The sequence below is a fragment of the Mirounga leonina genome, unplaced genomic scaffold (assembly GCF_011800145.1).
Source record: "Mirounga leonina isolate KUSES-001 unplaced genomic scaffold, KU_Mleo_1.0 Mir_180, whole genome shotgun sequence".
Lineage (NCBI taxonomy): Eukaryota > Metazoa > Chordata > Mammalia > Carnivora > Phocidae > Mirounga > Mirounga leonina.
The window spans coordinates 34,374,235-34,402,170 of record NW_023270469.1 but is presented as its reverse complement, the minus strand read 5'-3'; the positions used below and the strand labels follow the sequence as shown (position 1 = coordinate 34,402,170).

General features: G+C 44.0%; 1 protein-coding gene across 2 annotated transcripts in view; it reads right to left on the bottom strand.

The window, feature by feature from the left end:
• Positions 1-1,344: 1,344 nt before the first annotated feature.
• The window catches only part of N4BP1 (NEDD4 binding protein 1), a 50,192-nt gene continuing 23,600 nt past the window's right edge, over positions 1,345-27,936 (bottom strand). Inside the window, exons 2-7 of one of the 2 annotated variants that reach the window (XM_035025262.1) lie at positions 21,217-22,904; positions 14,082-14,212; positions 12,228-12,324; positions 9,647-9,754; positions 7,772-7,879; positions 1,345-6,076 (exon numbers count right to left, since the gene is read on the bottom strand). In XM_035025262.1, the coding sequence (XP_034881153.1) occupies positions 5,719-6,076; positions 7,772-7,879; positions 9,647-9,754; positions 12,228-12,324; positions 14,082-14,212; positions 21,217-22,904 (2,490 nt within the window). In that variant the 3' untranslated portion in view covers positions 1,345-5,718. The remainder of the gene's footprint in view (positions 6,077-7,771; positions 7,880-9,646; positions 9,755-12,227; positions 12,325-14,081; positions 14,213-21,216; positions 22,905-27,936) is intronic. The other variant, XM_035025263.1, reaches the window with a different exon arrangement.

Sequence of the window (27,936 nt, the reverse complement as noted above, 5' to 3'; positions counted from 1 at the left end):
CACCAGCTGTCGGGGTCTTCCCACTCACGCATCCCGTGGCCACGCTTCCCTCTCCCCCTCCCTGGTGGTGAGATTGGGGGGCCCTCCTGGGTGCCTAGATTTTAGGAGCAGTGCCCTCTCTCGCTGGACTTCCATGGTCCTGTTGAGGCTCTGAGGGAGGTGTGGTCCACACTCCCAGTGAGTCGGCAGGGACAGAAGAGCATCTGGAATCTGGAGGACAAGCTCTCTGAGCATTTGGAGACAAGCTCTTGGACCTTTGGTTAGGAGATGAGGGGCGAACTGCAAGGGTGTGAACAGTAGTGGGTGTCCCAGAGGGGCTACTGATCAGGGCCACGGTGATGGCTCTGAATGTCACTGCTGTCACGGACGCGTCACGGGTATGACACACCTCTTCTGCACAGTGCCCCTGGAGTAGGACGTGTGGTTCCGTTACGCCCGTCTGACAAGTGGGGACATGGAACGGTATGGGAAGGTCTGACTCCGGACAGACAGGCCTGGTGTCTGCCCAGCCGGGGAACTGAACAAAGAAATTCACATCAGGGATTTTTCCAGACAGCCCCAAGAGGAAGTGGGGATGTTGAGAAGGAAAGCGGCCGCAGGAAACAGCCTGCTTGAAGGTGGGGGCGGCGCTCTCCTGGAGGTGGAAGGGAAAGTTTCAAACACATCAGAAACTGTCAGCCTCTTACCACCATTTTCTGACTGGGGTGAACACTCCTAAGTTCTGTTTGCACCAGTCTTTGGGATCTTTCTAAAGATATGAGCCTCTCCCATTTAATCTGCTGAGTCTAGGGGCCGTGATACCCATTTTACTCAAGACGCTTGATTTCAAGGGTTGTAAACCCAACCTGACCTAGCTTAAGCAAAGGGAAGTGCGTTTCTCGATAGCTGCGGAAGGGCATGGGTGCCATCACGCTCCCACAACACCAGCAGCCTGGCACCCCCGCCCAGGAATCTCGCTGTCCTGCTCCTACCTCTCTACCATAGTCAGCTTCCCCCTGCGGCGGGAAATGGCCTCCAACAGATCCGGGCAGGACACTCCTCAGACCCACCGGCAGGGGGGTTAGGGCCCAAGGAGTGGCTCTGACTGGCCTAGCTTGGGCCAGGTATCTGCCCCTGGCCCACTCGCGGGCAGAAGTGAGAGCACACGGCTTGGCTCAGCCTGTCCGGGGCCCACCCTGGACCGCATGGTGTGTTGGGAGCCTCAGAGGGAAGGGGAAAGCCAGCCAGACACCCCACCCGCGGTCTACTGCAGCGGAGCAGTGGAGGCCCTGGTGCAAATGCCGACAGTGGGACTTCTGAAGGTCTTATCGGCTGCCAGATACCGCAGTCAAGAAGGCACTGTCGTCCAGTTCAATTGAGCAGACGTTTATTGAGCACCTATTAAGTGCAAGGCACTGTGCTAGGTGCCATGGGAAATACAAAGAGTGAACACAGACGGTCCCTGCCCGCGAGGAGCTCACAGTCTAGAAAGGGAGGTGAGACACAGTACACAATCAGCTGTGGTGACACCAGCCAGCGCGGCAAGTGCCAAAAGCCAGACACAAGTGCTGTGGGTCACAGAGCGCCATGCGGTTGCTTCTGGGCAGAAGCATGGGCAAGGGTACAAACAGGACGCGGGCTGGGCCTTTCAGGGGGAAGCCATTTGGGAGAAAGGGCATCTCTAGCCGAGGAAAGAGGTGCACGCAGAGGCAGGGGCCCACAGGTAACTGAGGAAATGTGTGTGGGCTGCAGTGAGCGTCCAGCGAAGGGCTATTCCAAGTGGGCAGTCACACGTGGCCATGAGGCGGACAGCACAGAGACTACACTTGGGGACGGCTGAGCTTGGTGCTCTGGTCACGAGGCACTGAAGATCACTGAACAGAGATGAGAGTGTGACCAGCAATGTGGTTTTGGAAGATAAATCTGGGAGCACTGTGGAGTCTGGGGGGGAGGGGTGGGCTGACTGGTCAGGGGCCGCCACCCACGGACAAGGGTGGATGGAGGGGACTCTGTGGCAGGTGGGGTGGGGATGGAGAGTGAGGGACAGATGCAGGTGGAGGGCCTGGGGACTGAGTCTGAGGAAGGCACAGGGCTCCCTGCTGAGCTAGAAACGTGTTCCTGCAGGGCAGGCCTAGCGGTGGGACTACAAGTCGCTGCCCAGGAGGTACACGTGGAGCTAGGAAAGTTAGGGAGGACGAAAGCTGGAGTTAGTGAGCCCTAAGGGTGAGTGCACTTTCTCACCATGTGGTCCCTGGACAGCCTGCGTGGAAAACACCCAGGGAGCTTGCTGAAGTCTCTGATTTCCACGCTTTACTCCAGGGCCACCGAATAAACAGCTCTGTGGGCTGCATCCAGTAACTGCAATTTTTAGTAAGAGCTGCCCTCCCCACCATGAGTTCCATGGCTGGTCCAAAGTTTGAGAACCACCTGTCAAGAAAGAAAATCAGACTGGCCTTCCAGTAAAAGAAGAGAAAGGAATGAAGAACATTTGGGAGGGAAATCTCAGAGAATGGGGAAAATAGGGGCAACAATATCAAAATAGTCTGGTCACTGAGTGTGGACATGAAGACTGAAGACTAAGACCTCTGAATTCAGCAATTTCGTGGCCCCCGGTGACTTCTAGACTGTTTCCAAGCAGTGGGATGAAGGCCAAGTTTGCCAAACAGGAAGAGTGGGAAGGTGAGGGAGAGCAGCAATGCATGGAGAGGTTCTTAGGAGAAATCAGGTGACGTTCTTATAGGGTCTGAACTGTAATAACGGGGAATAACAGGAAGGTTGATCATGAAGAAACAAATGGCATGAAGCCGCGTGGCCGACGGAACAGACCATGGTTAGGAGAGGACAGGGACACAGAAACGAGGGCAGGAGAGGACATGGCAGTGCTGGTGGAGAGCTCCAAGTAGGAAGGCCACATCTCGGAGGTGCCAGGCTGGGAGCTGAGAGAGAACGGTGCCTGCCCAGGCCCAAACTCAGGGGGGCCCAGGGCCCAGGGCATTTCCTGTGATGGAAGAGGGTGCTTGGGAGCATGGCTTTCTCCGTGAATCGGATTCCACAAGGGCCACAATAAGCCTAAGGAAGCAAGACCCCAGGCCTCCTCTCAGAAACCAAAAGCTGCAACAGGCCTGAGTCCCTGGCAACTCTGCCAAGCCACAGCTGAGCCTGCCAGACAAAGCTGAGCCGTCATCCAGGATGGCTGAGATGCCTTCCCCGTCTTCTCGCCCGCAGCCTACAGGGTCTCAAACACAGGCTACTGGACAGAAAGGTCAAACGAGGTTTTTTTCCCCCAGAGAAGGCAGCCAGGACCTGGGGCAGAAGGCAGGCCCGGGAACCATCCTGTATCACCATCTACTTAATTCTCTAACCCTGGACAACCTCTCTCTGAGGAGCAGACACCCGCCCGTCTACTGAACGAGGTGGCACCCCCTGCCCAGCCCCCTTCTTCTAGGAATGCCAGGGAGTGCAGGAAGCAGAGCCACGACACACGAACGCCCAAGGAGTTGCAGGAGGAGGCGCTTTGCTGCCAACACCACCAAGGTGGTTCAGAAATCGACTGCTGGGGGCAGACCATGAAGAAACATTTGAGTAGCGTCAACACTGAGCCTAGTATTAAGAGAAGGCTGAGAACAAGTAATGACTCTTTAATGGTTTGAAGATGGAGTTTTAATTTTCAAGTTTCAGAAAGAGCTGTGACTTTCGTGTTATGTTGTAATTTATCAAGGGAAGTAATTAACCCACTTAATTTCCTGCATCCTTCCTTCCCATACCCTAGAAAGAGGAAAGGGGCAGGTAGAGCCCTCAGAAACAATACTAAGAATACAGAGGCTTAGATAACCCAAAGGTCAAGGGTCAAGTCACTTCTAGAGCCCAGGAAAACTCTGGAACCCCTGGCCTAGCCAGCCCCACCTGGCGTCACTGGAGGCCCAGTCCCCTTCCAGGAAGACCTGTGTGGCTAAGCGTGGGCCAGCAAGGTTTACTGTTGGGTCCTTCTCTGCAAATAGGAGAAATACTGGATTGGCAAGGCTGTCAGACCAAACCTCAACCCAGAAGATCAGAGTCACTGCAAGACAGCCCTAGCCCTCACACGTCCGCCACACTTTAACAAACCACCAGTTCTGAAGCCGAGGCACACGGGCTGCGATTGAGTCACTTCCTGCCCACCTCAAGTCTCCCACCTCCACATCCACAGCTGGGTGGGTGACTCTGGCCACCTGCCCCAAAGTGGCAGCTGACAACCAGTTCCTCATTGGGAGGCATCTTAAAGGCATCGGGAGAGAAAAACATGATTGAAATGCAAGTCCAGCCACCTGGAGGACTCTGGATTCATCCCCTGAGGGAAGGAGGGGTCATACACACGGGGAGGGAGCCTCCTGGGGAGCCACCAGCTCTGCTCGCGGCCAACAAAGTCCCTTCACCGTGAAGAACAGACCGCCCCGAGTCCTCAGCAGCTGTTCTGGGGGCTGGGAGGGGCACGACCCCCAGGGCACACACGAAACTGCCGGTGAGCAGCCTGGGGAGAGAACAGGTAGAAAATACAAAGCCCTTTGAAAGTCCAGAGAACAGTAAAGATGTTAAGTGTAATTACCCAGGAAAAGAACTTCACTGACACAGAATTTGAGCAACGCTGAAAACACAATACCAAGATACCAATGCTGAGATAGACTCACTGGAAGGACGGCTGAGGAGAACACTAAAAAGACAAACACAGGATAAATAAATAAGGGGCTGAGCCCCCACGGCAGCTACTAATGCTATTTATTGGCTTGGGTCATTCTTGAGAATAGAAAACCACTTTTTGGCAAAGCTGCACAGACTTCGCATGGAGGCTGTGGACACAAAATTATGGTAACAACGGGGCTCTTCATGGATCTTCCTCACATCCCGCTATTATTTTCAGAGGCTAAGACATGACTTCTAGAGTCAGGCCAGGTATAGCGAGGCCTCAGCCTGGTGAACGTGTCAGAGCACTGGACGAGGAGTCTGGTTCCTGCCCAGCTGCTCCACAGCTGCGGACCTGGGCGTGTGTGGAGGCGAGCATGCTGAGCCTCAGCTCCCTCTTCTGCAGGGTGGGAGGGGAAGTAGGGTGGGACTACAGGAGTTCTAGCAGGTGTTCTAGAATTTCTTCTTGCCCTGACATTCTGGGAGTCTAACTGAGCCCTGGTCATTCACAATGGCTAGGCACAGGTGCCATCTAGTGGCACCACCTGCCCCCTCTCACAAATGGCTCCAACAAAAGACCCACAGGAGCAAAACCTACTCCTGGGACCCTAATTCCAGGCGTGAGGGCAGAGGAGGCTGGGGAGTGGTGAGCACACTTCGTATTAGTGGACGTTACATAGTCATCTCAAGAAAATATACTTTGAGAGATCTTGCTTTCCCTAAAAAAGCAACTCTTTTTTTTTTATTATTTAGAAAGCTAATCATATCCATTTGTCAATATTTTCAGCTTTAAGGAAAATAGTTTAAAAAACATAAAAATGTAAATACACTCAAGAGTAACTGCTATTAAACAGTTCTGAACAGGCAGAAAATGTACTTTCCTTTTACAGAAAATGTTAAATCTGTAATAGCAGCATTATTTATATATAGAAAAAGCTGGTTTTGAAAACCCAGATTTTTTTATACACAAAACATCTGTTTTCTTTTCTATACACTACAACAGAATTTCCACTGGGAAATCGGGTCTCTTCACATTATGTCGCTTCCTGCTGCCACGTGCAGACGCAAGCTAAAGTGTGACCTTTAGTCCAACACCATGGCAGACAGTGCATTCAGGTCTTTCATGTACGGATGGGCCGCAAGGATCTGGTCGATTTTCAGTCTTTGCTCAGAGTCAGGGAAGATCTTCAGAAGGGCTTCCCTCAGCTCGCTGGTTTCTGCAGGAGACCTCTGTGCCGGCATGGGCACGCTCTGCTGCATACTGGGAAGGTTCGGCAGAACTGGAAAGCGGGGCTGCTGAGGAAGCCAGTGGCTGGGTGGAGCGCCCTGAAGCCGGGCTGGAGGCTGGTGGCTGGTGCTGGCTGCCTGGGTGCCAGGGACTCTGAAGCTGGGGTCAAACATGCCCACATTTGGCAAGGCATTGAGTAGGGGCTGCATATCTCTGTGAATAGAGTGAGTCTGGTGAGTTGGGTTATAAGAGAAATGAGAAACCTGTCAAAAAAGATCTGCTGGTGACCTTGAGGCTGTGCTGCTCCACGGCTTCTGAAGGCAAGCTGCCCACGGAGGGGTCCACGGGGCTGGTGCCTACACCACCTCCCGACTGGTCATGATGGGGAGTGATAGCTCTTCACCAGCTACCCCACCCTCCCAGGTCTGTAGCTGCGAGAACTGACCCCAGCCAACTGTTGGCCCTAAGCCTGGGTTTGCCAGAATCACCTGGGAGCTTTCAAGAGACACACGTAACAGGGTCTCACTCTTCTGGAGACTCGAATTCTGTGTGGGGCCCCGGTTGGAAGGGCTTAGAAAAAGGGACTCCTTTGGGGAGAGGAGCCACTTCCGGTTCCGGTAGGCCCCCGGTCTGGGCGAGGTGCTGGCACCCACAACCTGTATGTTCATGGGTGTGAGTGTGTGTGTGTGTGCGTGTGCATGCGTGTGCGCGCACGCATAAAGGGCATATGTCTCATTAAGAAGCTTCCCAGGTGACTCGGACTTGCAGGCGAGAAATGGGCTGGCTGAACACTTTTCCCAACTGCAAAAGCTTAACTAACTGGAATTCCCAAGTTAGACCCTCTGTGAGGGGTTGTTATTAACTTCTTACTCAATTAGTTAACACACTGTAAAGAGCGATTAGGTGTGCAGGCAGGATGGACCCTGCTGCCAGGCTGCTGAGGTGTGGAAGGAGCCAGAGAACGCTCTTTCCATTAAGTCTGACCCACGGGCCTTGATGCTTGCACACAGGCACTGGGTCTTAAAAGCCCAGCGGAGATGCAACGACGCTCAGCAGATGTTAAAATGGCCGCCATTCCCTTGGTCTGGGAAGAGAAGCAGAACCTTGGGAAGTAAGCCCTCGTCTATATAATAAAACCCAAAGGCTCAAAAGAGAAATGATTTCTAAGACCAGGGAGCTGAAATCTCGCTGGTCTCCTCTGTAAAAGTACCTCTATATGAACTACCCCCAAATCCAAACCTAGAACCCCGAAGGGATCCGGTTATAAATAAAACAGATCAGCTGTCACCGGGTCATACTGTCTGCCAGCTGGGCACACAAATACTCTAGTTAACAGTGTCCATTACCCGAGAATTCTGAAAACAGAAACAACCACTAGCAACATATCTTTAAAAAAAACAAAACAAAAACCCAAACTACAACAAAGAAAACCTAAACTATCAAATCAATTTCAGATGAGTATGAAATACTGGCTTCTCCATTCAGTGGAGATAGAGAGTTCCCCAGGTAGTGATTCCTGAATAGTAAGTAAATTAATAGGAGCATAAGAAATTAAAAAAGCAAATGACTTTGGAAAATGAATACAGAAGGAAATTCACACGTACAAAACGAACCTAAGTGGCATTTGCTAATAAGTGAGCACCAGCAAAATCTGCTTATTTTTTTAGACCTACAGGAAGTTTGGCTCCCATCCTCTCCTAGGATTAAAACCAAAAGGACCACAAATGAAAATCTGCTCTTTAAGGTGTGTGCTTGATTAGTTTTCAAATATATTACACCAGCACTAAGTCTAAGGCTAATAAAAATTTTAAAAGTGCCATCTTTAGTCCTTCAGAGACATCACCTACACTAAAGCACAAAGAACTGAAACAAGTCTGTAAATACAAAACAATGTGAAAAAGCAAATACCTAAGGAAGACTTCCTTCCGAAGAAAGTCTTCTAATCGAGGTCCGCTTCTTCCCAGAGGGTCATCAGGAACCATAAATATGTCCCCAACGAAGGTATACTGAAGCAATCTACAACACAGAGTATGATTACAATGCTGGAGAAAAGATGAAGCTTTTACTGCTGCAGGAACTGAGAAGAAAGTAGCAGTGGCCACCTAATTCCAAGGCAACAGTCACCTATAAAATCATAAGGCTGCTTAATTGCCTAATGGAAAAAAACAACATCCAAGTTAAACCATCTGTATTTCTCTCTTGGATACAAATTCAATAAAGTAGGAAACTTTTATCAGTTGGCCCTCACATTTCTTATTGAGACTTACAGATTTTTTATCTGGGCTTAGGAAGCAGCTTCTCCTAATACAACTTTGAAAACAAGATTTAAAGACTGTCAGCTTAGGACACAACAGGGGCTCCACAAAGGTTTTACTTTTGTTTTGAATAGTTGTGTCTACAGGCAAACCCACTGAAGAAAACCTCTTAAAACAACAAAACAATATGATCTATGAGGACAGAAAATGTGAGATCAGTTCAGCATGATTTAGTAAATCTCAGCAAGATGTAAAAAAAAAAAAAAAAGTCAAGTGCTTGTTTTTGTTGTCTAGACCTTGGTTTCTGCCTTGTTTTGTGAGTTCTAAAAGAAATGGGTTGGTATAGAAACATGAGTCCTGACTGCATTTAGACCTTTCATACACAGATGAGTGTCCAATAAATACTGACAGTGAGTCCAGGGCAAAGATCCAACAGAAACATGTCCTAGAAGATTAATGGCTTGTTAACTGTGCCCAGAAGGTCAAAGACCAATTCTCAGTTCAGCTCTCACCAACAGCTTATTAACAGCATGTGAGTCAAAATGCACAGAGTAATTAACTCACACCTGAGCACTTACAGCAAAGAATTATTTTCTAAAATCCTCTAATGATTTTGCAAAATACAAGTATCAGACAAGGGGCAACTGTGAAACCCCAACAGAGGTAAATTTCCAGTTATACCTGTTACATACTACTTATACACAGCTCAAGGTATGCTGATTTATGTTTTTAGGTTTGTGGCATACGGGCCTCCTGTCTGGCGCCATCATCACAGACTGTTGCTGTAAGGTAACTCGATCAGATGATGCTTGTTAACAAGAAGTCCTGGAAGCCAGTGTTCACTGATTTTCAGGCAGGTGGACATATTCAGAGTATCATCACAAATAAAACACATCTGTGAATGCTCAACTCTTGACTTTATTCTGGATGATATTCAAACACGTTTTCAGTATATATGAGTAAACTATGATAGTAAATGATCAAGAAAAGCATCACAGATTAAAAAGCACAAACACTCTTCCCACTCCCAAGAAGTGAAAACTCAATCAGCAGGTTGATTTTGGTTCCATCCGCTTACTGGAATCACAGCGCTGTCATTAAACCCACCCTTCGTATTTCATGGCTGAATCAAGCACGGACACCCAGTGAGTTGCCAAAGTCTCCCCCGGCATCAGGGCAAAGCCAAGTTAGGAGGCCATTTCTGCTCCACTACACTGTTATGTTAACAAGGGTTAACTATGCCATAAACCTATGCCTCTTGCCTCCTGTCAGGGAACACCGGATCTCTCGAAGACCCCCTGCAGCCACCACAGCATGCCCACACATCACCTGCTGATTTTGCGGCTTTGTACTGGGACCCCCACTTACCTAGAGGGGCCAGCCAGAGTCTTGGACGGGGACGGGGAGGACAGTCTTAGGATACTTTGGTTCCCTATACTGCTTTCTGCAGGGCCAAGGTGGACACCAAACAAAACTAAACAATAAACAACAAAAAACACTTAACCAAAGACAAAGAAGAAAATATTACCTTTTTGTAATAATTTCTCTCCAAGAGAGTGACTCAGTCACAAATTCTCTGAAGTTATCATTTGTTACAATTATGCCACCAGTTTTGTCCGCTAAGTGTAGTAGAAACCTATAGTAATATAAGAGGTTAAAATGGGCAAGCAGGCATTCCTGGCTTACAGAAGCTATGTTATAAGAAAACAGAAGGATTTCCTCTTCACAGGAAAATCACCAGAGAATTTAACTATGGCTAGGAGGTAGAAAAGTTAAGCCCTTGTCAGCTGAAGATCAATCTGAAATACTGAATACCTCTGAAATTATTAGTGTAATTATAAATGAAGGTTTGGTTTTCATACAGTATTATTCTCTTTTTAAAAATGATCTCAAACATGATTTACACATTTTTCTAGAAAAGTTGTATTATCATAGATAGTGGTCATCAGATGATGCACGAGGACTAAAGTCGAGAATAAATTCGAGTTGACAAGCCTGTGAAATCACTCTTCAAGTTTTGGTTGCTAAGCTATAGTACTCTGGTTCTATGCTTGGTACAGTCAGCCTTGCATCAAAAAACAAAAACAAAAACCCACAGGTTCACATCTTCGGCTCAGACTTGAGATGTCTAGAACTATCATTCTGTTTAGCCCCAGTTATAGATCCATCGAATGCCATTTATGCGAAGCTGCACTGGTGATACAGAAGGGTAAGAATTCAATACTGAGAATTCTAGTTCATCGCTGGAGATTATTCACGCTCAAACCCTCTTAATGAGAGATTTGTGAGGATAATAATGTTGAGTTTTCTCCCTTAGTCAGGGAGACCGCATTTGTCTAAGGCAATGTAGACAAAGACGACAAAACAATACATTAAGAGAATCACTAGAATCAAAGGTGCAAACAACTGCTTTTATTAGTGATAGTGAATACTTCAAAGGAATTAAAAAACAAGCCTCATTAGTTTCAGAGGTCTTAGGATGCCTTGGAAAGTATGAATTAACACTTTGATTTATTAATGAATATTTTATAAACTACTCCTAGCTGGCATGACTTGTAAGTGGTGAGGTTTGCTCAGAGGCACTAACAAAAATAGTAAGGCATTCTGAGTGCATGTACTATGAATCAAGACATAGATCCAGGTCTGCTAAAAACCCAGTCATAAATTAAGCACAAGCTTATTTAGTCTGCATACTTGCACATGCCTTGAAATTCTGCAGGTGTGCAGCTACAGTGTTAGAGATCTGAAGGTTCTTCACGAGTCCAGCAGCCCTCCTGCCCTTCTACCCGAGTACTGCAGGGTCTGAGGCCAGTATCACAGAGAGGAGTGGGACTGGTCTCCCAGTCCTTTCTCAGCCCTGCCCCACCCTGACGTGCTGTTCTCCTTCCACTTCCTCTCATGCTATTTTCTCACATCACCTCTGATTCTCCCCATCTGATCTGGTCTCTCATTCCAGCCTGGAGAAGGGCAAGGGGCTGGCAAGGAGAAGGCCCTGTGGACCTTTTGCTGAAGGAATGCCTGTCATCCCAAATCTGTGCCCCCCCTCCTGAGCCCCTCTTTTCATCTCTCACCCATCTGACTATCATTCACTAGTTTGGGTTATAAGCCAAGCACTGTCTTCAAGGTGGGGGGACCATTGTGGCGGAATACTGAGGCAAAACCACCAGCACATTCTAAGAGCTTCAGGCCAGAACATCATAAAGGGGGTGAATGCAGGAGTGGAAAGAGAAAGAGGCCACTACTTAGGTTCCCAGATACTGGTCGGGTTGCTACTATTGACTTCCCTCCAAAGAGAAGGGTTTGAAAAACTGGCTGTCATGCCACCGGTCATATCTGGGACCTTCTCTTATTCAACCACAACAGAACTCCCCCCTATTATTTATTTGTGTGCCTTCTTCTTTAGATCACAAACTCCTTACAGCAGGAAATGTGTCTGAATCATGTGTGTTCCCAGAGCCTAGCTCTGTGCATTGCACTTGGTTGGTGCTCAGTAAAGCTTTTAGAAAAAAATGTAAAAGGTGCAGATTAAAGCCTACTGTCTCCAATGCACTAACACCTGCTTTCTTCTGAGTGACACACCAACCTAAGAAATGCAGCTTACTCCTGTCATACTTTGGGTCAGCTGAGACCATCTTTTATGACATGGAAGAAATACTGAGGGCTCAGGTATGACAGTGACAAACTAAGTCACTGGCCAAAATCAACCAGCAGGAGACAGATAACGTTTGAAAAGCATTCTTGAGGCTGCCACACTAAGACGAGACAAACCTCACCTGAACATTACTTTTAGTACGCACCAAGAAAGAGAACTCAATGTCTGCTTTACTTACGGATTCTCAGTCATGTATCACTAAGAAACAAACAAACAAACAAACAAACATTCTAACCAAACAGATTTTAGGTAATGTTCCTAAACCCATATGGCAAAAAAAAAATAACCCGCTGAGTATATAACCCTAGTGACCATAAGTATTAAAATTCTCAAACCCCTTGATCTATTAAGCCCTTTATGCATGGGGTACAGGAGCACCACAAACTGTCCAATGGAGCAGGTGGTGGGCTCCTCAGCATCCCGCACCCACCTCAGGAAGGAAAACAGCCTTTCGTACCTGTCATCATGAGAAGCAATTCTTTCTCCAAAGACCATCCGGGCAGGAGTTAAAGATAATATTCCAAGCTCCTGGAGCTGGGTTAAGAAGTGCTGTTCTGTTCATGGAATAAGTTGAATACACATTCAGAAAAAGGCTATCCTCCCAGATGTTTAAATAAATAAAAGTACCCCCAAATGTTTCACTTGGAGAGTTAGGAAAACCTTTACTGACTCAAGAAGACTAACTCATTGGGAAGGGGAAAAGAATCAAGCAACATACATACTAAGGCAAATACAACATAAAAACTGATCTTAGCTATTTTTTTAAATATAAAAAAGTTCAACTCATTTGCTCCTGAAATTAAGAGTAAGCCATAAACCTGTATTTAATGGACCCTACCATCCAGAACTTTTTCACACTCACATCACAAGCAGTAGGACAGAGAGACTGATGACACAAGTCCCAGAAAGAGGGTGGGGGTGGGGCAGGAAACAGGGCTGGAAGCAGAGGGAGTGGCAGGGACACTCAGCTCTGCCCCATCCCAAGGAAGGCCTATGTGGACCCCATTCCAAGAGTATGTCAAAATATCCCTCTAGCTGGCACTGTATCCAACCTCTCTGTTATCTGCATGAACCTTTACTGATTTTCATGGGAGTGGGTCATGACAGAGAAGAAAAGAGGGTCAAAGCCAAACTTTAGAAAACCAGTCAATGGGCAAGAAAAAGCTCAGGGTAAGAGAGTATCCCCTGCAACAGTACTCACCACTGGCTTGGACTGAACACCCCCCCCCCCGCCATGTTTTACTGTCCTAGAGATGCACAGCATGGAGGGCTCACAGGAGGGGTCACAAGACCCTCTCACTGATCCTATTGCAAAAATCAGTGGCTCTGCCTCAGTCCTCAAGCACCCTCAGTTAAGACAAATACACTCCCATGGGGCGCTTGGGTGGCTCAGTCGTTAAGCGTCTGCCTTCGGCTCAGGTCATGATCCCAGGGTCCTGGGATCGAGCCCCGCATCGGGCTCCCTGTTCGGCGGGAAGCCTGCTTCTCCCTCTCCCACTCCCCCTGCTTGTGTTCCCTCTCTCGCTCTGTCTCTGTCTGTCAAATAAATAAATAAAAAAAAAAAAAAAAAAAAAAAAGACAAATACGCTCTCCAAAATGAGGGAAGTTGGGATACTTGAGAAATGTGTGGTCTTACCATTTCCACCTCAACAGTGACTAAGTTTCACTTCCTGTTTAAGTGCTGTGTGAGCTCTGAACTCACCCTTTCTCCTCCCAATCTACCTTTTGTGTCTAGCCGCTGCTGTGTTAAGCTGCCTGGCATAGTCTCGCCACTCCTCCTACTTGACCTAAGAAACAACCTTAGGTTTCTCTGGACTACTGCACAATTCGCTAAGCTCAAAGCTCTCATATGTGGCCTGCAGTCAATCATGCAGTTCCACACGATTAACAGGCATAATTTATATTAAGCTATTAAATAGACTGCTCAAAACCCACTCTATATGGGGGTTCCCAGATTTATCAAGTGACCATTTTAGAAAAGATTATTTAATGAGGCAGAAGCCCAGACTAATGGAAAGACAGATTTAACCTACTTTTTAGAAAGTCAGGAAAATTTTTGTAATGTATAATGAACTCTAACGTAACTTTCTACATAAACAACTATGTTACCTTTCCATCCTTCCCCCAAGTACTTCTTATGCTGTAACACACTCCAATTTATGTTCTACTGGGTGCAACAGATTTACCATTTTGCTTTTAAAACTGCTACCTAAGGCACATGGCCCTGCTCTAAGTAGTATGTGCTGCAATTATAAGCCAACTCATTAAACATCTAGAAAAGGAGAAATCTGAAAGGATCAGTTTGCCTCACCTGTGACATTAGGATCACGTCTTGTTCTCCACTGTGGGACAAATACAGTGATGTTTCTGTTGCCAAGCTTCCAAAAATATTCAACTGCAATTGCAATTCCACGACAAGAAAAGAACTTTTTCAGACCGTGGCTAGAAGAAAACAAAATTTATTTCAGCTTAAAGTATGTTAAAGTTTCACCATGAAAAAGTGAAAAGGTGAACTCCATATACAACAAAAACAATTACAACAAAATTCCCTTTAATACTCTTTTACATTCTTTGGCATCAAGTTGCATAGTTTATGACTTTGCAAAGCCGAGACAGAAGCCTTTGCATGATATGTGATTCTTAACAGCTTTATGATTTTTCTTATACTTTGTTTAGTTAATTTAATTGAATGTGCTACTGGGACAGAAGGCAGTTTGAGCTTCATGGTAATACGTGTTTATTGCACTTTTTATTTCTGTTTTTGTTTTTTTTAGAGAGCCCATTCCAAAGAGTCCTGCCTGGTCACTGACCTCTAAGAATATTTTATATATTTTATTAAGAAACTTGTTGCTGGGGGTACCTGGGTGGCTCAGTCGGTAGGGCGTCTGCCTTCAGCTCAGGTCATGATCCCGGCTCCTGGGATCAAGCCCCGCGTCGGGCTCCCTGCTTAGCAGGGAGCCTGCTTCTCCCTCTCCCTCTGCTGCTCCCCCTGCTTGTGCTCTCTCCCTCTCAAATAAATACAATCTTTAAAAAAAGAAAAAAAGAAAGGAAAAAAGAAACTTGTTGCTGAAGCAGAAGTAGACAGGACTCTCCCATGACGTGGTCCTCACAACTTCCAAAGGCTGCAGATGCCTCCAGCTCCAGGGCTCCATACCCCTTCTAGGGAACTGTGAAACCTACTCAGTTTACAGCTTCCTGGAGATAAGCTGAGGACATGATTCCAATGGAACTATCTGGGGGCCATGGCAAATGATTTTACTGAAGGAAGCAGAAAGTGCCAGGGGCAGATGCAAACAAACAAGGAACATTACAGAACGTAAGTCAGGGTATGATTTTCTGTAAAGGGCCAGATAGGCCTTGCAGGCCATATGGTCTCTGCCGCACCACTCAAGTCGGCCAAGTGGAAATGAATGAGGGTGGCTGTGTTCCTTATTTACAAAAACAGGTGGTGGCCAGATTTGGCCCACAGTTCGCAACCCGTGGTATAGTGGATTAAAAACTGACCCCACCCAAAAATGTGGTAACAAATTTCAAAAGAAACGAGAAAAAATATTTAAATTGTATTCTCCCACAGTTAAGTAAAAGTGGAGATTTTTAAAAAAGGGTTTTCAAAGTTTGAATTTTGTAGGTGGTAATCCATTTGTCTAACCATGAGTATTAGAAAGAAAAAAAAAATCAACCCACCCAAACTTTGAAGCTACAGTTTATGAAATGAGCATAATCTATCTTACTATTTCAACAGTCACTGAGGTTCCAGTGACAGGAAATCCTGCATCTTCAGTCCTGTCTTCTCTTCATGTCTAGTGTCTCCATGTCAAAACCACCTGGTGGAGAATTCCTTCACTTAAAATTCCTGCCACCTCAGGTACAATGTGTCCCAAGTCAACCCCAGGCTCTCCCAATTCCCATCCCTCCTCAAACTCGTTAGACAGACCCTGAAATGCAGCCATGAGGCCTTTGATCCTGCTCAGGGTCTTTACTGGCAGGATTCCTCTCGACAAACTCAGGGCACGGCTTCAAGGTCCCCTCCACACCCAACTAGTCAGGAGGGATCTAGCCACCACCATGTGTCACCACACTCATTTCTGGCCACGTTTGCTTGCCATCTCCCTCCTCCTGGGCAGTGAGCTTTCTTTTTGCTGCAATCTTTGTAGACCTTCTCTTAACCTTCCTCCAGTGCCTCGGGACTCAATTCAGACCCTCTTCTATGAAGCCATTTCTAGAAACAGGCCCTCAATCATCTCTCCTCTTTCCTGTCTTGCTATCCTGTACTGTCCACTGGAATGACAGAATTTAGGAGATGGAACGGAGTTAGATTCCTGTTAGATAAAAAGAACGAAAGCCCTGGGAGGCTGAGCAACTTTCCCAGGCTGCACTGCCACAGGGTGGTTGCGCTGGGATTATTCAGGCTTCCTTATTCCTGGGCCCTTCCTACCATCCCACAGTGGGACTGTCCCCACCTAAATCTATATTCTCACGAAGCAGGAATGGGCTGGACATTCAATAAACCTCTAACACGCAGAAGAGCAGCTCAGAAACTCCTCCTTTAAGAGGCTAAAGCCCACGCTCTTCTCAGTGAGTCACAAATAAGAGACCGCACCGGCATCAGCTTTGCTCCAGAAAACACATGCAAGTAAACCCATTCTCCATGAAGTAACTCAGCAGTGGTTTATCTAAAAGCATTCAAAATATGGCAAGAATGTAGCACCAGGACATCTGTTACTGGAGAAAGGCTAGAGGTAGTTTTTGTATGCGTCATCTTTTTAGAGTATCTTTAAAAATCATTCTAATTGCTTAACAGCAAGAACACACCCAGAGTTAATGTCAACCACAGCCTGAACATGAAAATCCAAAATACAACAGCCTACTGGTTCTTAAAAAAACCAAGGGATATGTATGTTAGTTAAATCTGAAAAGAACAATCCTTGAGAGAAATGCACTAAAAAAGCTTGTCAAGTTTGGCTTATTCATCAGCTACAAATGTGTGCGAACTTCTTCTCTCCCTATAAAGCTTTTGACTGCAAAAGTTCAAAGTGGGTGGAACCCAGCTCCGTGCCACTGGGTCCCGGAGAAAAATGAAGGGAAATTCAAGTAGATGCAATCCCGCTGTCCTGTACCACGCTCAAACTTAGACCGGAAGAAATGGCATTTCCAGAAACATTAGCTCTATACTAATTTCCAGTGTTATCCTCAGTGATAAGATCAAATCACTATGGATACCCTGAAAAATCTTGAGAGCTGTTTTAGGAATAAAAAGAGCAGTTCAAAATTCTAGTGGAAAACACAGAGTTAGACAGAAAATAGAACTACACAAGAAAATCAAGTGGAGCCAAGTTCGTGTCCTCTAAGTAATATGGAAGGTCCCTGCTGCTTCCCACTTCAACTCCCCCACATCCTGGCTAGGCAGAAATGCGCCTCCTCACCTCCCTGCAGTCAAGCCAGAGGAACTTGTTGACAGGTAGACCCAGACCAACTGTCTATTTACACTCAAAGAAGACAAAGGATTTACATACCGTAACTCCTTCTCTTGTTCTGAGAAGACCAAAGCTCTGGGGCTTCCAGCTCCAAATGCACCAATGAACAGATAATAGGCCCGAGAGGCCAGGTGTGTGGGCTTTCAAGGGAGATTTAAACTACTGTTTCATGTAGTTGGAAACAAGTTACATCATCCAGTTGTTTTCCATATTATAGCAGGCAGTAAACTGGAAGGAAGACTGTCCCAAGCAGAGAGGAGATGGGCAAGATACCTGATTAAAAACTCACAGCAGTGACAGAACCAGACCGGGGAGTGTAGGGGAAATGGTTAAAAAAACTCTTTTTGAGTTACCCTGGGAAAGAGTCATTTCCTTCTATCGTTTCCACTTAATAAAAATAGCCACGGGACCCTGATATAGACTAGCATGAAAAAAATGGTTAAAATACATAGTGCTGGCAAGTGAAGGGGCAAACCTCATCTACACGGAAAATTATCTACCCAGATAAGTCAGGTGTCCTAATGCTGAAGTTTCAAACTGACCGAGTCTGAGTGTTATCTAGCCACTACTGTGATGTCTAGCCGTGTACCGCAAACAATTTCCATTTACTCATCATTTGACTCATTCATGGTGACAAGGGGAAAAACCAAGTAAAAATATGCATGATTAGCAGCATGAAGTGGGTATTTTGGAATTTCTCACAGTGTGTGTGAATTGCAGACAGCACGCTGGATAGACTAATATAATAAAGGACTGGCAGAAACCCAGGGATGGGTAGGTCTGAGCTGCTGAGTAGGATCAAACCAACAAATCCTATTGTTTAAGGGTTCAAATTTCATTTTTAACTACTTCCCCAACTAGGTGGGTCAAATAAGTGAGGTTTACTCAGCAATGCTTAAACAACTCGAGACTTAAGTACTTTATATTGCCAAGGCCTGAAAATTCCAACCTCACCTTCTATGGGAGGCAGGATGTATGATGGCTCTGGGAGCCTATGGGCCCACATCTCCTATCTGTGTAATATTGGACAAGATTTTTAAGCCACTTCATGTTATATAAAAGTATTGGATCAATTTTATCTCACAAATCAGTGTGAAGATTACATTTTAAAAGAGATAAGTACCTGACACATAACAGGTGTTTCAGTTTTAAGATTCCAAATACTTGCTGAAAAATGTCTCAGTCAAAATTTAATCTAAATTGATCATTGGAATAGGAAGTTATAAAAGAGTGGTGAAAAGTCATTTTAAAAATCCTAATATTTCTTAAGTCTTTAGTTCATTCATTCATTCATTCAACAAAATGTTACTGAGTGCCCACCATGTGCAAGCACCATGGACCTTGGGGGTATTTCAGTGAACAGGACACATATAAATCACTTCCTTCATGGAATGTACAATCTATAATTCACATTTACTATCAAAGGGATTTCAAATAAGGGTTGATTTTTTCCCAAATTTAAAAAGCCTGAGCTGAAATTCACATAACATAATCATTTTAAAGTGAACAATTCAGCGGCATTTAGTACATTCACAGTATTGTACAATCAGCACTTAGATCTTGTTCCAAAACATTTCCATCACTCTCAAGTAAGACCCTGTACCTATTAAGCAGTTTTCCTCCAGAATAAGAGTTAATTTTAGTTACTGATATTTTCAGATCAATCTTTATTAGATTAAGTATAAGTCTGTCATTTTTGGATAATACATCCTTATAAATAAATGTTGCTTTTAAACTGAGACATCTGTGAATTCAAAGAAAATTGGAATCCTCCCCAGATAATCAGCTTTTAAAAGAAAAAGTAATGAAAGTCTGCTCGTGGTTTCTTAGTGCACTAATTCAGTGGTTTTCAAAAGAGATGGCACTGTACCCAAGGGTGTTAGGAAATACGTAGGAGTGTTTTGGGGTGTCATAATGACGGGGGGAGGTACTATGGGCAAAGTAGGAGGGACTAAATATGCAAAACATCCTGTCACGCCCAGGCAGTACCACTCTAAATTCCAATAGTGACCCCTCTGAGAAATACATTAGTTACTACTCCCAAAAGGTTTTTAAATAGTGTCATCATCAGTGCTCATTCTATGTTAATTTGCATTTCTTAGTCCTTGAACACCAATTTGGAACATCTTTGCACTTACAGAAATTGAAAAAGGATTAATATTACTCACAATCATGACCTAAATTTTATATCACCACTTGGCTCAAGAAATTGTAACAATGAGGAACTGGTGCTGGGCTTGGACTGTGGGTGACTGAAACTGCACTTCACATTTTTACTTAGATAAAGCTATGCAGCTGTGGGCCATTTGCTGGGTTTCCCCGAAAAGAACTGCCAAAAAGCAAAGTGAAATGACAACAAACAGTATTATTTAGAAATGAAGACAAGTATATTACATATTTTTCCAGCCTATCTTTAAACTTTAACATGGGGAATGCTGGGATTTTTCTTTCTTTTGACAGCAAAATACAGCATCAACAATTCAGTCAAAAAATAAAAAGAATCCTTATTTTAAAAAATAGACATTAAAGTACTTATGGATAAAATGACACAGCTGAGCTTTCCCTCAAAATAACTCCGGTGAAAGGCAGTAGGTGGGGGTATAGGCTCAACAAGACTGGCCAGGAGCTGAGAACTACTGAAGGTGGGGGATGGGCACATGGAAATCCCAAATTCAAAAAGGGATGCATTCTATTACCTTTTAATGTATTTGTTTGAAAATTCTAGTAAAAAATTAACAAAACAAAAAATAAATATATAACTTATAGAATTCCTAGGAGAGAGGCCACACACACTATTCGCTAAAATTCAGAAGAGTGTATCACCATCTTCATCCCATGTCCAGGGCCCCTTTTCTTAAATGACAGCCACTTAAAATGCCAGACCGTGCAGAATTCTTCAAAATCAACGGAGTGACTGATTTTGAAAACTGGAGAGAGACTTTACCTACCAGTTGTTGAAATGGCATGATAAAGATGCCCTTTAGGACAGGGCAAAAGGCAACAAAATACAGCAAATGAAACTCAGGCAAAAACCTACACGAGGTCAAACAATGGGGCAGATACTCTAACTTGACCCCCTCTCCTCTTCATAGTCACTGTATTAAACCACCCCGAGAGAAGAAACCCAATCCCGTACCAGATGTATAAAATCAGACTCTTCAGAGGGTTCCAAGACAGGTTAAATAGAAATGATCATTTAGGGCGCCTGGGTGGCTCAGTTGGTTAAGCAACTGCCTTCGGCTCAGGTCATGATCCTGGAGTCCCTGGATCGAGTCCCGCATCGGGCTCCCTGCTCGGCAGGGAGTCGGCTTCTCCCTCTGCCCTCTTCCCTCTCGTGCTCTCTGTCTCTCATTCTCTCTCTCTCAAATAAATAAATAAAATCTTAAAAAAAAAAAAAAGAAATGATCATTTAACTCTTTTTTACTAAAAGCAAATATACAAGCTTTTAGTAGCAGCAGAGGACCATAAAGAAGCTCAAACTGATGAATTTCCTTAAAAAGGAAATTGCTATCACTCTGTCAACAAAGTATAACAGAAATACAGCACATCCATTATCACTGCACTCCTGCCTAGAGACCTAACATACTATAGTATAGAGACAGAAAAATCTTTTTTGGCTTTAAGCTGCATCCTCGTATTCAGAACCTAATGATTAAAAAAAAAAAAAAGCTAATGATTTAAAAATCTCTATACTGTTTATCGCTGACTAGGCAATGCAAAGTGAAGACAAATTTCCTATCACCTCTCGCCCTCAGAAACAGGTTCAGCAGGATGAAAAGCAAAGTGTACAACTCCAGAAGAGGGAATAACACAACTCTCCAAACAGCTGTTTCGTGTTTTTTTTTTTCCCAGGTAAGAAAATCGATCACCTAGACGGATGCACAGCCCAAGTTCCTACAACTGCATGTGATTCCGAGGCACTGCTCAGGACCCTATTTACAGCATAATATAACCTGCAGAGAGTGGACTTACGTAATTGCGACATTGCTCCCATCTATGACAACGTGCTTCAAATCCGTTCTTCCTGGCTCGTTTTTTAATTCCAGCTTGTAGGGTACTTTCAGAGTATCTCGGAACCTCTGAACGCCAGTGACTGAGGAATCAGTGTGATCAGACGTTCCCGCCAACCTTGCGTCAGTAGCTGAAGGTGACAGCTGGGGCAGTGGCATTGCTGGAGAAAGGGGTGGACAATGTGGCTTCGACTGGGGAGAGCTACAACACCCTGAACGGTTTTCACAGGCAGACTTCATCTTACTTGGATGTAAGGGCTCTGCCTGCTGCTGCAAACCATTTTCAGGAAACACTGGAATTCTGGGCTGATGATGTGAAGCTCCTCTTGACACGAAACTGACAGCTTCTTTGGGACTTGAAGGGACAACAGAGGGTGAAAGGCCGTCAGTTTCAAGGTCCATGTTACAAATGTAATTCTGGTTTGAACTCCAGATTTCTTGTTTCTGTTCTACTGGCACTGTTCTGAAAGTACTAATTTTGCAATTTGAGGTACATGGTTTTGATTCTTTGAATGGTAACTGAGAAAATTTTTCTACCATATTTTGCTGTGTGTGAGTTTGTGTTTTCTTTGGAGTGGAATCTGTTGTAAGCTCATTTATGCTGCTACAAACACCTTTGTTTTTGGTTCTGCTGGTCTCTGGATACAAAGTACCAGGTGAAAATTCTCTGTCTTCTTGGAATCTTTTATTTTCTTTTTCAATTTCTTCTAAGAGCAATAATGGTTCCGTAGATGGCCCATACTCCCTAATTACCTTTTCAACAATTTCTTGGGAATAGCCCATGGTTTTAAAAAAGTTTACGAGGATGTTGTATTCCATTTCCTCAGTAGTGTCCTTCACATCTGGACTTAAATTTTCAGGATCAGCAGAAGAATCAGATAAGTCAATGATTACACTTCCAGCTAATGTCTTACCGTCATGTAGAAGCTCCCCCTCTTGAACGTTTTCCAAAGAAAACTGTTTCTTGGTATGCCTTTCTTCAGAATCAGAAAATCTCCTTTTGTGACAAATTCTCTCTTTGGAAAGTGCCTCTTCATCTGGGGTTAGACCATTTATTGGAACAAAAAGGACATCTTGCGAACTAGAAAAGACCGTGTCCATTTGTTTTGTAAGCTCAGAAACAGGAGTGCCAGCTTTATTTCTTGCATCTTCCTGCAAAACAATTTCATCTCTGGAAATATTCAGCCCTGTGGCAGCACTCTGTGGAACCTCTGCTTGTTTAGAATCTCTAATTTCAATAACATCATCATCTCCCGTTTCAAATAAATTCTCACCTTGTGTGAGTGTCAAAAGCTCTTTTTTCAAGGAAGTGGGCAAAATCAACAAGTCCATTGTATAGTTATCTGCACGAGCTTCAACAAATTGTTTAAATTCCCTTTTCACCTCGGATTCTTTCTGACTGTTGGGTAGGTTCTCATTATTCTCAAAGAGTTTTACAAACTGCTGAATGTGACTCCTAGCCATGACCACAGCTTCGGCACTTCCTCTGATGCCAAGAAGACCAATGTCCAGAATGCAGAGATCAGCACAGGTGTCCTGAATCAAGCTCTTCAGAAACAGGCTCTGAGCCCCAACAAAAATGCAGTGCATGGCCTTGGGGTAACATTCTCTTTCTTCTAGTTCAGGCTCACAGATTCCTTTAATATATTCCTGTGAAGAGGAGATAAGAAATTAGATCAATTTACAAAAGCTCTTTACAGCACCCATTATGTTACACATGTATTTACAAATGTCAAGCTGTACAAAAATCAAAAGCATGCTAATAACTTGGGAAAAAAATGCCATGTTCTAAATAAAAGATTCAAGATAACAGATGTAAGTTGCTTAATCATTTCCGTTGCCCTTGAAAACTTTGCCTTTAAGTCTAAAAAGCAGGTGTTCGTAACATTTTCAATAATATATCTTGCAATGTGATCTTTGGGGTCTGCCCAACTGCAGTGGATAAGGACAAGACTGGACTTATTTACATCTATAAAGAACAAACATTTTTGCTTGCTACCAGGCATTTATTGATACAATGACATAATTAAGAGATAAGATAACCAAGTCAAACAATTACTCCAGAATAAACCTTGACTTTTGCTTTGCTACTACTGCCCTTAGTTTCCAGATAAAACAAAGAGAGATTCTGAAGGCCTTAAAAACAAAAACAAAACAAAACAAAACCCCACAATTTTTTCCCCAGCTGGCTGGAACAATACAGATTTTATATAATTTTATGTCTTTTTTTTTTTTTTTAAAGATTTTATTTATTCATTTGAGAGAGAGAGAATGAGAGAAAGAGAATACCTGAGAGAGGATAGGGTCAGAGGACGAAGCAGACTCCCTGCCGAGCAGGAAGCCCGATGCGGGACTCGATCCAGGGACTCCAGGATCATGACCTGAGCCGAAGGCAGTCGCCCAACCAACTGAGCCACCCAGGCGCCCTTATGTCTTTTTTTTAATAGAAAGGCCAGACTGTTTAAATGTAGACCTAAATATCAAGAACCAGAGAGTGCTGAACAGTACTGTTCCTCTCAGACAGAAAACCAGAGTTTCTAGTAAATTTGGTATTAAACAAGGCCTCAGTGAGGTAAGAAAGGAAACTGGGTTCTCCACCAATTAGGTTGTTCCCAGAGGCCTAAGTGTGAATGACGTGAACACTGAACACGCATGCACACACACAGGCATGGTGGGATACACCTAGTAACGTGGGCACTGGAGTCCGTTCCTGGGCTCAAACCCCAGCCATGGGGGTCTGGGGGCCTTGCTGCCGTTCCGCAGCCCCTCTAACCCCATGTCCCCAACTGTAAGAGCAAGAGGAAGACGGTGCAATCCCAGGTGTTTTGAGGAAATTCGAGGAGATAATAAAGTTCTGACGACACCGTCTTGCACCTAGTAAGTGCTTCCTGAATAGTAACACTCCTAACTTATTATGGACATTTATAAGAAATGAGCCTGGCAACACATGACCCATACTTGACACAAAAACCAGAATGGTGCTCCCCGAGATGGTGCTACTGAAGAGCTCAGCGTGTGCGGCACTGGGTGCCAGCGAGGCTCTGGGGCCCTGCCCCCACTGCCTGCTTGGTGTCACAGTGGTCACACGACTTCAGGGAGAACTCATACACCAATCCCTTGTTCACACACGTAGAACATTCCTGTGAGTAGATGAAACTCCAGAAACAGGAGGAAAATGTCGCAGAGGAAAAGCCTGATCTAAGCTGTATAATGTTCAGTCATGAGATCTTTGCTTCCTTATGTCCCCTGGATAAACCTGGAGTGTCGGTGGGCTTGGTGGTAAAGACGGGAGATGACTGGTGCTGGACACAGGAGGCTGGTTGTTTATTAGAGCAGCCTGCTATTTTTGTGACACGGTAACTGCGTTAAACACAAAGTACAGTAACCAAACATCCTTTTTTCCTGGATGTGCAAGCAGAGTGCTAAATATTGATGTCAGCATCCCTGAACACCTCCGAATGGACATTTTGCTACCACTTGTTTGAACCTACGCTGCATTTAGGTTGTGTTTTGAAGTTGTTTCTCTTTAAAAACATTTTTATTTTGAAATAATCCTAGGTTTCCAGGAAGCTGCAAAGACAGGACATAAAGGTTCTGTGTACTCTTCACCCAGTCCTCTCCAATCAGAACTTGCATCTTACCTAATCACAGCACAGTATCAAAATCAGGGTACTCACACTGATACAGTGTGTATATAGTTGTGTGCTATTTTATCACATTCAAGCAAATACCACTGCAATCAAGATACAGAATTACTCCATTACCACAAAGATTACCTTCATGCCACCCCTTTTTAGTCCTATTTACCCCTACTTCCACCCACACCATCCCTACCCCCGACAACAGCCAATCTGTTTTTGTCTCTCATATTGTGAATTCAAGAATGTTATATAAATAGAATTATACAGTTTCTGCCTTTTGAGATTGGTCTTTTTCTTTTTTTTTTTTTTAAGATCTTATTTATTTCACAGAGAGCGAGAGAAAGCACAAGCAGGGGGAGCAGCAGAGGGAGAAGGTGAAGCAGGCTCCCCATTGAGAGGGAGCCCGATGCAGGGCTCAATCCCAGGACCCTGGGATCATGACCTGAGCCGAAGGCAGACGCTTAACCACTGAGCTACCCAGGCGCCCCAAGACTGGCCTTTTTCACTCAACATGATGCTCTTGAAACCCACCCAAGTTGTTGCATTTATCAAGCTCATTCCTTTTTATCGCTGAGTACTATTCCATGATACAGATGACCTATAGGTTTTTAACCACTATCTACCAAGTGGCATTTTGGTTGTTCCTGTTTGGAGCTATTACAATGAAGCCACTATGAACGATTTTCATGAACAGATTTTCATTCCTCTTTCATTAACTTCTCATTTCTCTGGGATAAATGCCCAGCAGTCCAAGTGCTGGGCCATATGGTAAGTGCATGTTTATATTTCAAGGAACTGCCAAACTGTGCTCCAGAATAGTTCTACCATTTTACATTTCCACTAGCAATGTATGAGATCGAGAGATCCAGTTTCTCCTCATCCTCACCAGCACTTGATATCACTACTATTTTTTATTTTAGCTGTTCTATTAAGAGTGTAGTATGTCTCACCATGGTCTTAGTTTATATTTCCCTAATGGCAAGTGATGTTGAACATCTTTCCATGTGTTATCTGCCATCTATATTCCCTCTTCGGTGAACTGTCTGCTCAATTTTTTGGTCCATTTTCTAACTGGAATATTTGGGTTTTATGTTGGGTTTTGGGAGTTCTTGATATATTCTAGAAAGACAGGAGTCCTTTCTCAGATATGCAGCTTACAAATATTTTGTTCTATAGTTTGTTTTTTCATCCTCTTGACAGGGTCTTTTGTGACAGGAAAAGTTTTTAATTTTAAGGAAGTCTAGTTTGTTGGCTTTTTCTTCACCAAGCCCCAGGTCTCAGAGATTTCTCCTATGTTAATCTTCCAGAAGTTTTACATTTAAATCTACAAGCCATTTTGAGTTGGTTTTCGTATAAGATGTGAGATTTAGGCTGAGGTTTGTGTTTTTGCTTATGGATATCTAATTCTAGCAATGTTTCTTGAAAAGACTATCTTTCCTCTAATTACTTTTGCAGGTGTCAAAAATCAGTTGGTCATACTTGTGTCAGGCTATTTCTGGGTTCCTATTCTGTTCCACTGACTTAGGTATCTATCCCTTCACCAATGCCACACAATCTTGATTACTGTAATTATATAATGTCTTGAAATTGGATAGTAATAGTAACTGCTATTTTATTAATTTTAAAATTATTCTTATTCCAGTTCTTTTGCCTTTCCATATAAATTTTAGAATAATCTTGTTTAGCTATCGTTTAGCAGTTCTGTTAAGCTAGCACACTGACTTGAGGATAACAGACATTTGCTGAGTCTTCTGCTGTAAGAACAAAGTCTGTTTCTCTAGATCTTTGCCTTCTTTCATCAGTGTTTTATAATTTTGAGCATACAAACCCTGTATATCCAAATATTTCATTTTTTGGAGTGACTGAACATGGCACTCTATTTTAATTTTGATTTCTATGTGTTCACTGGTAATAGAGACAAACAGATTTTGATCATGTATCCTATGGCCTTGCTAAACCTATTTCTAGTTCTAGGATTTTTTCTTATAGACTCCTCAGGATTTTTTTCTTTTTTTTTTTTAATAAGATTTTACTTATTTACTTGAGAGAGCATGCACACAAGTGGCGGGAGGACCCTGAGATCACAACCCGAGCTGAAGGCAGACACTCAACCAACTGAGTCACCCAGGTGCCCCTATGATGTTAGATTTTCATATACTTAAAAAAAAATCATGTTGAGGAAGTCAATCTGTATTCCTACTTATCTAGGAACAGGAATATGAACAGGTACTGAAACTTGTTAAATGCTTTATTTACTGTATCAACTGTTCTCATATGACTTTACTTCTCCAGCCTGTTAATATGGTAGGTTGCACGGACTGATTTTTTGAATACTGAACCAGCCTTGTATCCCTGGAATGATTGCCACTTGGTCCTGATATGTAAATATATTGATGAATTCTACTTGCTAATATTTTGTTAAGAATTTTTGCATCTTTTGCAACTATATTCACGAGGGACTTTAGTCTGCAGTTTTCCACTTTCGTACCATCTTTGTCTGGTTTTAGCATCAGAATAATAATGAGTGAGTGAAGAAGGAAAGTATTCTCTCTTGTATTTTCTAGAAAAGATTGTGTAGAATTGATGTTAATTCTTTCCAAAACATTTTGTAGACTTCTCCAGTGAAACAATCTGGACCTGGAGATTTCTTTTTCTTTTTAATAGTCCTATTTTAAAAATTTCTATTGTTATGTTAATCACCATACATTATTTCATTAGTTTTTGATGTAGTGTTCCATGATTCATTGTTTGTGCATAACACCCAGTGCTCCATGCAGAACGTGCCCTCTTTAATACCCATCACCAGGCTAACCCATCCTCCCATCCCCCTCCCCCTCTAGAACCCTCAGTTTGTTTTTCAGAGTCTGTCGTCTCTCATGGTTCGTCTCCCCCTCCAATTCCCCCCCTTCATTCTTCCCCTCCTGCTATCTTTTTTTTCCCTTAACATATATTGCATTATTTGTTTCAGAGGTACAGATCTGTGATTCAATAGTCTTGCACAATTCACAGTGGTCACCATAGCACATACCTTCCCCAACGTC